Source organism: Carettochelys insculpta, chromosome 2 (genome assembly GCF_033958435.1).
Source record: "Carettochelys insculpta isolate YL-2023 chromosome 2, ASM3395843v1, whole genome shotgun sequence".
NCBI lineage: Eukaryota > Metazoa > Chordata > Testudines > Carettochelyidae > Carettochelys > Carettochelys insculpta.
The window spans coordinates 222,705,745-222,718,735 of NC_134138.1; the positions used below are offsets into that span (position 1 = coordinate 222,705,745).

General features: G+C 37.8%; 1 protein-coding gene across 1 annotated transcript in view; it reads right to left on the reverse strand.

Moving 5' to 3' along the window:
* AHR (aryl hydrocarbon receptor) overlaps positions 1 to 12,991 on the reverse strand; it is a 95,796-nt gene that overhangs the window by 8,485 nt on the left and 74,320 nt on the right. The window contains exons 5-9 of the mRNA XM_074984656.1: positions 11,504 to 11,627; positions 6,050 to 6,180; positions 5,013 to 5,215; positions 3,319 to 3,428; positions 108 to 249 (exon numbers count right to left, since the gene is read on the reverse strand). Coding sequence (XP_074840757.1) covers positions 108 to 249; positions 3,319 to 3,428; positions 5,013 to 5,215; positions 6,050 to 6,180; positions 11,504 to 11,627 — 710 coding nt within the window. The remainder of the gene's footprint in view (positions 1 to 107; positions 250 to 3,318; positions 3,429 to 5,012; positions 5,216 to 6,049; positions 6,181 to 11,503; positions 11,628 to 12,991) is intronic.

Consider the following 12,991-nt stretch of genomic DNA (forward strand, 5'->3'; position numbering starts at 1 on the left):
TCCTACACAAAAACAAAACTCAGATCCCTGCATCTCAGTAAGATGTGTAACTCAGATGGTGGGTTGGGAATTTCAAGCCAAGTGGCCACTGGGTAACAGTGACTTACGTAAGAGGTCTCTGGGTTGCAATGATATAATCAGGTCTTCCATTTTTGTAGATCAGACGTGCATTTGCTTGAACCCAAGCCCATCGATTTTCTTTGGTAAGAAGTCTAAACACAGTCATCCCACTCTCTCCAGTCTTTATCACTAAAATTAAGAAAGTCAAACAAACCACTTAACTGTTTTTCCACTTAAGAAATAAACAAGAACTTGGCATGTGACAAAAATAACTCTACTTGAAAAATAAATTTATGTCTCCAATTAACTACAGTACAAAGGTAAGCACTTATTTCCGTATTACAGACTTGTGTTCTCAATAAACCCACCGACATGCAGAAACCAAACCCATTTGGACCCAGCAAGTAAAGTAAAATCAGAATGAATGCCTAATCAGCAGCCAAGAGGCTTTACTTAGGCTATGGATAAATATGAATACAAAAACCACAATGAATTTTAAAATATTTGTGTGACACGGACAAACCAGCACAGTTTAAATAAAATGAACAAACACAGTTCACTTGTGTGTAACCTATAGAGGCACATCAAGAGGCCCTAAAATGTAATTAGATCAATTCAATTATGTGTTAGTATCAAATGGATGTTAAATGGACCAGCAGATATCAGCCCATTCAATTATGTCAATAAGAAATCAAGGAATATGTCAAGGAATTGTTTTTGTCCATCTGCATCCTGTACTCAATTAACCTTAAGATCAAAGATGTGTGTATTGAGAACCCCAGCCTTACGCCATAATGTCCAATTTGCCTGGGTGGTAAGTAGGGGCTTGAATGTCAAGACGACGTTCTGCTCTAAGTTATCTCAGGCACTGTGACAATTCAATACAAAAAATAGTACTTAATAGCATCATGGCCCATTATTTCCCTAAAAGCAGGGGCTACTAAATACAACTGCACATAAATGAGAAAAGCCTAAACTCTGCATTCCAGCAGAAAGGCAATTGTAATAGTAAAAACACAAAATATAATGAAAAATGAACCACCCCTCCTACAGAGCAATTGTTTGGCTGTGTCTACACCAGTATTGTGTTTTCAAAGGAGGCATGCAAATGAGGGAAACTGAAAATGCAAATGAGGTGCAGATTTGCATATCTGGCAGATCATTTGCATACTCTCCTTTCAAAAGAGCTTCTTTAAAAAAGCAGTGTAGACGTGTCTCTTTCAAAAGTAAACCCCATTTTTGAAAGAACCTTATTTCTAAATTGTCTCATTTGCATTTTTGATTTCTCTCATTTGCATGCCTCTTTTGAAAGTGCAATGCTAGTGTAGACACAGCCTTTGAGTCTAATCTAGAGATCTAAAACTAACTAAGCAGGACCTAATCTGATGAAAATAGCGTAACAGTGATTATTTCAAATACATACTGTTTTCAGATGCTATCTCCCATTGCTTTGTCTTGTAATCCAACTTTCACTTTTATTGTACAAACACTGCTGAAATAATTGTGGTCCTAGACACAAAATGAACTGCATAATAAAAGTTTGCAACAGCCCCTAATAGGAAAACTCTATTTTATAAAGAAGCATTTAATACACTTAAGCTCCAGACAGGAGAAAATAAAAGGAAAAAATTATTCCACCTCTTCCCTGAACCTACTCCCATTTTAAAACTCCAATATTTTGGGATTCTGAAATGTTTCAGATAATTTTTCCTTCAGCATCACCATTTCCAATTCTGGATACTCTTCTAGGATAAAGAGTAGGAGATAGCTTGTAGTATAAAATTCTATTTTAGTTGTATCTAAGGATAATGTGGTAATTTAGGACACTGCTGTAATAGTTCACCTGTATGTGATGGTGAACTTATTACTGTAAAAGGAGTGCTTGTTAAAACTAACTTGATTTTCTGCCTAAATGCTCATCTTTTCTCTATGTTTATGAACACCCCTGTTTTGTGAATGAAAAATGTGTGCGATCACCAAATGCTCTAGGGTGAAACAGGAACGGGCGTGGCTTCATATCGTGATTAAAATGTGAGAAGAGGGTATTTGGGTGGACTCCAGAGAAGGAAGCAGGCAGTCATCAATGAGCATAAGCATGATGGGACAATAGATAAAAGATAAGAACATCTTAAGAAAACATTTAAGCAACTTCAAAAGAGCACAAGCACTCTCAAACAGGATGCAAGAGCCACTGATCCCAAAGCAAGAAATCTTCTGTAAGAACTGGGAGGCTCTGCCACAGACTTTGGGTTTGTCTACCAATTCCCCAGGGATCTCAGGGAATTCATCTTCGTATTTCATTAACCTGATCAACTAATTGAAAGCAAGCAACAGACTGGTAGCTATAACATCAGCTGGGAAGACTTGGTGCGTGTGAGAGCGTATGCTAACTGCTTTTCTACTGTAGTCTCCATAAACATGGCATATTGCCTTTTCCCTTGAAAAAGATCCAATGTGCTTCTTACAAGCATAAGCTAACCAGTTTGCTTTATAAATGATCAGTGAAGAATAGCATCTACCTTATTTACTATAGAAGCCTAAAGGGCTAGAAGGATATTATTAAACATTACTTCCAAAGAGGAATGAAAGAGATGGTGCCTTTATTGTAGATCACAGAAAGTTCTAAATTTAGCCACTTACAGAAAACACCCACAAAAGTGCAGTAGTCCATCTGTCTGAGGCTTGGTCTACACTAGGCAGGTAAGATGACTGCAGATATGCAATTCTAGCTATGGCAATTGCATAGCTAGAATCAATTTATCTGCAATTGATTTACCTGACCGTCCTCACGAAAGAAGGTCAATCGGAGAGTTTCTCCTGTCAACCTCCCTTACTCTTTCTGATAGTGAGGACTACAGGGGTTGACTGCTGACACCAATAGTTTGATTTTGTGCGTTTTCACCAGGTGCACAAAATCGAACCCTGGAAGATCCATGCCTGAGCAAGTTGATTTTCTGGATCATGTAGACCTGGCCTAAGATAAGTTGCTGAAACAGAAGCAACTGGGCTGTGGGGAACAGGAACTGTGAACAGCAGGACATAAGAACTGAGATAGTTAAATAAAATGAGTCCAGATATGAATATTAAATATTCTTGCAGTTTAAACTCTTACATGAAGCAGAGGACATGTACAAAGAAAAGTGTTTATTTTGTTAATTACTAGATTGACATTGGTAGCGTTTCATAAGATTCTTTGGTATAAACGTAAGCTTTGCTTTATTTTAGCAGCCTGCCTTATACATGGCAAATTACACTTACTTCGGACATGATTCTCAGCACAATAAAGCATATCAGCTGCATGAATAAATTGGTATCCTGTTCCTCTCATACACAACTCTGCTTCAGTATATCCCAGTACAATCTTTCCTCTGTAAAACAAAAAGGAAAACAAACTGTAGCATTGCTGGTGCATCTATTTCCAGTATGAACAGAGAAGCTAACAAATCTGGACTAAACATTTCTGCTACTGTTAGTATTCACAATAAAGACTTTATGCAAGATCGTAAGCAATTTTTTAAAAATTAGTAAATTCATCATAAGCCACTATGCTTTTATTATTTACTTATGTTGACTTCTAAATCCACAAATGCTCCCAGAAAATTAACCTGAATATTAAGGTTAGGATTTCCAAAAGAGATGTTTAATAAGTTAGGCTCCTAATTCTGTATTTTGTTATGTACTGGCAAAGAATTTTATGAATTTATTGTGCATACAGCAGCTCCTGTTTACCACAAAGAGCCTTTAGTTTGCTTGACAGCTTATTTTTTTTTCCCAAAGCTCAAATCCCATTTGATTGGAAGGTGCCAAAATATGGAATTAAAAATTTCCTCTAACATTTCCTGCTAGTTTTATAAGTACTGTGGACAATTTTCTACAGTTATTCTAGTCAAATTTATATCCAAAAATATGCCACTTACCACTGAAGAGTCTGGGAATCCTCAAGGAACAAATAAGTACTGATGACATGATGTCAAGATGATGTCATGGGTACTTAATTGTACTGTGAAGATCCCTAGACTCTTCAGTAACAAGTAGTATATTCTTTCTCCCATCGACATGTCTTCCATTCATTCAGAGTGAGCAAAAGAAGGCTGACACTGGGCATGCTAGTTCTGCAGGACAGAAGCCCATGTTAGCTCTTAAAGTATTTTAAGCATTTCCTCCAATTATTAAACATTTTTTCCATCTCTCACATTTCTTGACAGCTAACACTCATCTAAATTGCTCAGTGTGGAAGTGTATACAAATTCCATTTATACTAAAGGGAACACAGAAGAGATGTGCTGACAGAGGCACCATGCTCCACTGAAGAGACAAGAATTTAAGGAACTGGGGGTAGCTCCCAGAAAGTTAGACACAGTGGAAAGTTCAGTGGAAGGAAAGAATGGGAAGGAAGACATGTGAGGCGCAAACAGAAGACCCAAATAAGGATATGTAGAAGAAAGAAAAGGGAAAGATATGGATAAGAAAAGGAAGAGGAGAGAAAAACAAACAAAAGAGAAACAATAGATAAAAAATAAATAATTTGTGAATAAAAAAAGACAAGAAAATGGGAGATGCAGGTAAGACAATATAATAACAAAAATGGAAAGAGGAAGAGATGAAGAGAACAACCTCATAGCTAGTAAATTTTACTTCTCATTTATTCACATGCGTACTTTTCTTTGTTGGGAAACAAGGAACATTCTCATGTACTGATGGAATAAGTGGAGGATAATCTGTCTGTATGCTGTGCAACATGTGGTCATGGGATTTAATGAGGGTTGTACAATCATAAAAGAAAGGGAAGATTTAAAGTACTGAGAAAAACCTGAAAAGATTACTACTTAACACATCTATCACTTCAGTGCTCACCTAAAGATACCCACTGAAACACCTTAAAAGTACAATGATGTTTCAGAGGCAAACATCCTGGGAAATGTAATAAGATGTACAGATGGTCTTGCACTTACTTTGCATCGCAGCCTGTAGGTGTGAAGTCCAGCTTGTGTTTAGTTCTGAAAATGAAGTTTTTGGTGCGTATCTCAAGGATTGATGGGGGCTGCAGTGGGGTAGCTACTGCAAATAGAGCAAGCTGAGGAGAGACAGGCGAGCCATCCTTCCCTTTCTTGTTCTGTCCATGAAGAAACTTTAATCGCCCTTGAAAATTCATGGCCTTCAGATGGGGGAAAAATATAGTGATCATAAATTAGAAAAATGATTTCTGAGGCAAACTTTATTTTATTTCTCTAGAAAATGGCATTTATTTTAACTTATGTCGAATCCATGCTTTGGACCTTAACTAATATTTAAAAATTAAGAAAGAGTTATGCTGCTATACTTGAATGCCTGTTATTTAGAAATGTTTTATTCCACATGCCCAACTCAAAAAGCAAATACAGAAAAGCTGATGTAAAACAGATCACTAGCAAACAGATGAATTCAGAGATCTTTTATTTTATTTCTTGCTGTCTGTTTATTATTCAAAGATACAATAGGAGGATCAACATAAACCGTTGTGACTCAGTTAGCAAGCAGTCCTCTAAGCAGTGGGAAGCCCACATTGCCATGATCAATATTAAGAGACAAATCACGAAAACATGCAGTCCAGCCTTTCTGATCAAAAACAAAAGGGACAATATAGTATTGTTGACTGTTAACATAACTTTTTCCATAGCAAGTAATAAATAACAGTAACGATCTGTTATGCAATGCTTTTCATTCACAAATCACACATCACTTCACAAAAGACGACAAATATTTACCCTGACTTTACAGATGAAGGAACTGAGGCACTCAGAGGTGAAATGACTCACCAAGGTATCATACCGGGGTTGAGCCAGGAATAGAGCCCAGGTTAGTGACATATCTACTGGATCAAATTGATCCATGTTTATTAGCTCTCTACTAAACCCTAACTCATAAAACAAGTTACTATAAACATTACCACCATTGTCTAGTTTTATACTCTAAGGTGACAGTGGAAACCTTTATATAATTATACACTCACCAAGAATCCAGATGAATTATCCAGAAGGCACCTTAATCTACAGATGAAATTTCTTTCCATAAAGGAAGAGTTCTCTGGAGGAAGCTGTTCTGCATTATAATAGGTTGCTGGCTGTGAAAAGCCATTATCTCCTGCAGGAAAAGATTATTTTTAGAGACACACCTAGTGAAGGCTGTCTATAACAAATAATCTCCTGTCCTAGAAGCAAAACCTCAGGTGACAACCTGAACAAATGTAAATTGGAAACATTCTCAAGACCTACACTGACTGTACCACTAGAAAAGATTTAAATATCAGTTCTGATCGATCACATTTAACAGTTCATTATACGGTAGTACTGTATCTAACACACGTCCTGGTTCTTCACTAACGGTCCTCTTTTAGCTTACGATTCAGACCCTGGCAGAGGGAGAAGGAAGCATCTCTGTGTGCTGCTGCCCCCTTAGCTTGCCCTGCTGGAGGAACAGCAGTGCAGCAACATCTTCTCCAGAAGCTTTTCCCCGACTGCTACCATAACTACTGAGGGTGGCTTCTGGGGTGGGTGGGCGGCCTGGATCCACCTGTGCCCCTGGGAGTGGAGCACCAGGTAATCAACTCACCTCCCATCTCCTCACACCCAGATCCCAGACATTGTACCCTCTATGGTCCAGAAAATTCTATAATCTGGCACCCCCTATTTCCTTGGGTTGCCAGATTGAAGAGGTTCAAGTGTATTTTGCTTAACTCTCCAAGCACCTAAAAACAACCATTAGAAAAAGTGCTACAGCTCAGCTATTCTATTCAGTTGTACATGTAGCTGCTTTTTCAATATTTCATTAAAAAAACATTCCCATATTCTTATACTGTGATGTCTCAATAGCAGATTCAGAAAAACTAAAAAAGCAGCAAGATGTGTTGTGTACAGTGCCAATCATGAAACTGGCACGTAACTTTGCCCCTTAGAAACATAAAAAAGCTGTTAGGATGTGGAACTGAGGTGTTAAAATGATATTGTTTGCAGTTTAGAATAATTATTTACCATTGATGTGACATGCAGACATTAATTGATACTTCAACTCTTACACTCCAAGAAACATAATGCAAATAACATTGCATCAGTAATCTGCACATTGACAATATAATTTGCATGATGTTGCACAGTACAATTACTGTACTATGTCTTTTCAATGTCAGTTAATGAAATACTCTTTGTAGGGAATATATGTACAAACACCACACTGACCTACCAAAATAACCCATATATGCAAAGGTGAAATTGAGAAAATTGCTGCACAGTAAGAATTACAAGATGTCTTATGCAGTATATACAGCATGGCTTTGGAGTTGTGCAAACAGCTTGATTAAAATAAATTAAACAGGTGCATAATACCTACAAAAATATGTTCTGGCATTTATTCCATTAGAAATTCAATAATTAATATGGTTAATGAAAAAGTACAGTCAGGTGAGAAGACTATTTTTGGTGGTATGGAAGAAAACATTAATTCCAGATCGCAAGGAAGTTAATTTGTTCTCTCTCATAAATCAAACACAATAAAGCAAATTAATTGTATATTAGCTAAAGCACCATTCTCTCTTTCTGAAAAATAATTGTTCTTAACATCATAAATTAACTTTCTGATTAAACAGATCCAGTAAACGGATGGCTAGTTGAATGAACTCTCTCTTTCCAGTCTGGCCTTAACTCCAAACAGGACTCAAAAAGTTTGTTCAGTGTCCATAACATTTTAACCTGCGGATCACTAAAAGAAGAAATCGAGATAAATATATGTATAAAGATGAAGGTATTAAAATTCAGATGTGAATTAAAATAGAAAATGTTTTCACTAGTATTTCAGGGTTCTCATGATCATAAATATGATATTTGCTATAGATCTGAACAAGTATCACAGAGGTAGCTGTGTTAGTCTGCAGCTTCAAGAACAACAAGTCTTGTGGCACCTTATAGAATAACAGATATTTTGGAGCATAAGTTTTCATGGGCAAAGACCTGCTTCATCAGATGCATGAATGTGGGGTGGTGGGGTTTCAGAGGGGTATTTAAAGAATGAGGTCCCAGGAAAAGGGAGGGCCAGAGCTGACAAGGTCTATTCAGCAAGGTGGAAATGGCCCATTATCAATAGTAGGTATCAAAAGAGTTAAAAACAAGTCAGATCAGACAGGGGGTTATGAGCCATTGTCAGAGTCTAATGAGGAAATCTTAACACCCAGGACAGAGAAGCTGCCTGAGTAAGCTGTGAGCCACTCCCAGTCTCTGTTTAATCGTTGGTTAATGGAGTCAATTTTGCAAATAAATTGCAGCTCAGAGATTTCTGATCTGACTTGTTTTTGCCTATTTTGATACTTACTATTATTGATAATGGGCCATTTCCACCTTGCTGAATAGACCTTGTCAGATCTGGCCCTCCTTTTTCTGGGACCCCATTCTTTAAATACCCCCCTGAAACCATGCCCTCCCCGCACCATCATGCATCTGATGAAGCGGGTCTTTCCCCAAGAAAGCTTATGCTCCGAAATATCTGTTAGTCTATAAGGTGCCACAAGACTTCTTCTTGTTCTTATAGAGCTGAACTAAATTATTATTAATTGCTATTAATATTAATGCTAATCCTGATGCTAATTATTATTATTATAAGCTAAGTACCAAAAGCTGTATTTTACAAGTAATCTGGTGTGAAAACAGTTTAACTGTACGTAAATGAGAAACATATTGTATAGCACTAATATTTCTGCTCTGTTCTTGTATTATAACATCATTCAAGTGAAATCTGATGCTGAGTATCATGCCTTTTCACACCCCATTATTTATAAAGTTCCTATGCCCTGTTAAAAGGATTTTATAATCTTGGAATGTTTTTTCACTCTAGAGCAAAACACTTGATGCAAATGTGTCTATGGACAACTGCTGTTTGCTAAATAAGTCCCTATACTAAATCAAAAGATATGTTCACTGTAGTATGTTTTCAGATAGTTTGTGTTTGTGACTCACCTAGATTTTTGTAGTATTCATACCACCTCTGGATCAATTTACACAATCTAAGGCTATGTCTGCACTGGCCCCCCCTTTTGAAAGGGGGATGATAATGAGACACTTTGGGATATGCTAATGAGGTGCTGCAATGAATGTGTAGTGCCTCATTAGCATAACGTTGGCTGTGGCACTTTGAAACTGCCGCTTTTGATTGGGCGCGGCTGGTCTAAACAGGGTCCTTTTCAAAAGGACCCTGCACACTTTGATATCCCCTTATTACTCTAACCAAATCAGAATAAGGGGATTTGAAAGTGTGCGAGTTCCATTCAAAAAGGACCCCGTGTAGACGAGCCACGTGCAACCGAGTGGCACTTTTGAAGTGCTGCGGCTGCCATTATGCTAATGAGGCACTGCATATTCATTGCAGCACCTCATTGGCATATCCTGAAGTGTCTTATTATCATCCCCCTTTTGAAGGGGGGGGGGGGGCCCTAGTGCAGACACAGCCTAAATGTTTTGCACAAAAACACACCAACTACAATGGAACACAGTAGCTTTAAATGAGCCAAGAGCATAGACCAAGGATATTAGATCTTTTTCTACCTAGGTTAGAGGACTTTTACCTTATTAAATACTGAAGGTAAATGTCTGCAGTTTAAGAAGATTAATGGGAAATGGTAAAATTTTAAAACAAATTTTCATATGTAGGCAGATTTACCATAATACAAATCATTCTCTGTTGGATTCAAAGTGGAAATAATCCAATACAGTAAAATCTTTCATATCTGGCAGCCTTGGGACTGGGAGTTTGCCAGATATTCCAATATGCTGGATATGTGAGAGGTTCCAAATGCTCTGGGTGGGGCATTGCGCCATGTGGGGAGCCCCTCTGGGCGGCTTGCACCTTGCTGCTCTGGGTAGGGCACCGTGCTGCACAGGGAGACTCCGTGGGTGGCTTGGGCATGGCTGCGCTGTGCGGGGAGTCGGTGTGTGTGAGAGCAGAGGAGCCTCTGGCTGTGACAAAATGCCGGTTAATAGAGAAGTCGAGGTGTCTGAATGCTGATTAAAAGAAAGTTTACTGTAGTAACACCATTCTCATTGCTATAAGAAGAGTAGTATGAAAGAGTTATTAAAGCTCAATCTAAGGTTTTGTCTACACTTTTAAGTTTAAAGAGCAGCTGCAGCAATGCTTGAATGTGTCAGTGTGCTCAGGGCACCACGCGTGGGAAAGAGCTCTTCCCAGTGCTGTAGGTAACCGACTTCCACTAATTGCATCTCAATCCAATAGATCAAATTGGCCGTGTCTACACTAGCCCCAAACTTCGAAATGGCCATGCAAATGGCCATTTCGAAGTTTACTAATGAAGCGCTGAAATACATATTCAGCGCCTCATTAGCATGCGGGCGGCCGCGGCACGTCAAAATTGATGCAGCTCATCACCGCGCAGCTCGTCCCGACGGGGCTCCTTTTCGAAAGGACCCCGCCTACTTTGAAGTCCCCTTATTCCCATCTGCTCACAGGAATAAGGGGACTTCGAAGTAGGCGGGGTCCTTTCGAAAAGGAGCCCTGTTGGGACGAGCTGCGCAGCAGCGAGCCGCGTCAATTTCGAAGTGCCGCGGCCGCCTGCATGCTAATCAGGTGCTGAATATGTATTTCAGTGCTTCAGTAGTAAACTTCAAAATGGCCATTTGCATGGCCATTTCGAAGTTTGAGGCTAGTGTAGACACGGCCATTGACATCTACTTCATGAGAGCAGTCAGGATAGTCTCTGGTCTTAAGTCTGTGGTCTTAAAGGACATCCTTTTTTTGTTTTCAGATACCTTTTGTTCTTTCTCCTACTCCTACTCCTACTCCCACTCAAAAGGGGTGCACCTGGGAGAGACTTCATATATGAATGGGGAATAAATAGCCATTTTTCCACAGTCACCAATGCATTTTCCAGTGCTAGGATATGATAAATGCCTGCTTCAATCATCACAGAACATGGGCCAGAAGTCCCTAAGAGGTAAGTCTCACAACTTTCAAGATGCCCCAGCTGAACTAGCAAATCTGATGTCAAACTCAGTCTCAGGATAGGGTGTGAAATAAATACATAATTTCATGGAAGGGACACCACTTCATTCACGCCTTACCTCGCCTCCCTCCTGCCAAAGATATTTAGACAAATGTATTGGTTGTGTGTGCTTTGTTTCTTTAGTTTATAAAATAAAATCACAATTAGGCCCTTTTAGAAACATAACATCCATGGCAGATATCAAATTATTTCACACTAATATAAAATTACTGAATAGTGATGCTATGTGAAAGATAGAGGATTTATGCTTCAAAGCAGTATTTTCCATCTGTAATTTTCATTTAAAGTGAAACTAAAACATTATTTATGCAACAGCCATGTGTTAAATGCTATAAATGGTTATCTGAAATGAGAATGTACTATTTAGAATACAAAGGCACTTGGTAAGATAGTTGATTGAATTCTCACCTTGTGTTCTCTGCCCAGAATCTGTAGGTTGTGTCGGATTCAATGCCCAATGAAGCTGACGCTGAAACTCAGGTCTGTCTTCTGTATGAATCAATTCAAATACACTCTGGTGTATAACGTCAGACTACACACAAAAAGGAAAAAGTGGAGAGAGTAAGACATCTCTGTTGACAGTACCAAAGTCATCTTATTGACTTTGATTACATGACTGGTTGCTGAATTGGATATTACAATCCATCTCACTGGAGGTACTATAATGTAAGCTCGTATTTAAGAAAAGCAAGTTTCCTAACATCCTTTGCAAAGCTCCTAAAAGAATGCAGTCTTGCCCATTAGAATTGAATCCCTTCTTGTTATAATTTAGGTTTCTTCTAACAGAAGATTTAAAAAAAAATAAAAAACCAGCTTTGTCCCAATACAAAAATGACAATGGTTCATATACATTTATTAATGGGAGAAAAAAATCCATTTCACCTTTATTTCACAAACTCCACTTTATAGAGGAGCAAAATAAATACAATGCCAACCGGGACTTGAGCACAGTTGATCTAGGAGAGAAGGTCCCAGAGAACTCATATATCTGAGACAAGTATAAACCATGAATGTCGGCTTTGTTTGCCTGAAATCTTTCCCTAAGGTCCATTTATATCTTTAAATTATTAAACTGCCTTATCTGCAGTAATGGTGCTTAAGAATTGGACATAAGCCAAAAATTAAGAATTTCCTCCATTAGGGGTTGAAAGAATCAAAGAAAAACTTTTTAAAGCTAAGAAAAAAAATATTCAAAAACAGGATCAGTAAATTAAGATAAATTTCGGTAATGTAGAGACTTAGAAAATGTTTGTTTTCTGTGGTATCAACCATTATATAAACGCACCATGTCTAAATAAAGACATAAGGCATGGAAGAAGATATTTTGGCAGAAGCAACTATTTAGCTCAAACTAATTAGTTCTTTGCTTTATCCCTGTTTTATAAAAAAGTCAACCTTTAGTAGAAAAACTGCCAGAAATACTAATTTTTAAATCTTAATGTAATTTTAAAACTTTACTTGTCATTCCAGAGGAAATGCTAAGTTGAAATGGCAAGTTACACTATGCATTTCATACCTACTCTGCTTTTTCATCTTTTCCTATTTTTCTTCAAAGATTAGTTACTTGAAAAAGTACATTTTGTTTGAAGCCTTTCTTTCTTAAGCTAAATTCCCAAGGCCCTTTTCAGCTGGCTACAAAGACAAGCTTAACAGAATTACCTCTTACTTCTAACAGCCACTACATATCTCACCATCTAGTAGCACCAAGCAAAATTTAGCTATGTATTAAATCAAAGTGGTGAAGAGATTACACACAGTATTTTTTTTTAATTCTACAGCACAACCAAATTTGTTAAGCTTATATATTAAGTGATATCATTAAACAAAAACTTAATTCCTTCATTTACAAGGTTACAAAAAGGTGCTATACTTAAAAAGAACCACAAAGGAACTAAA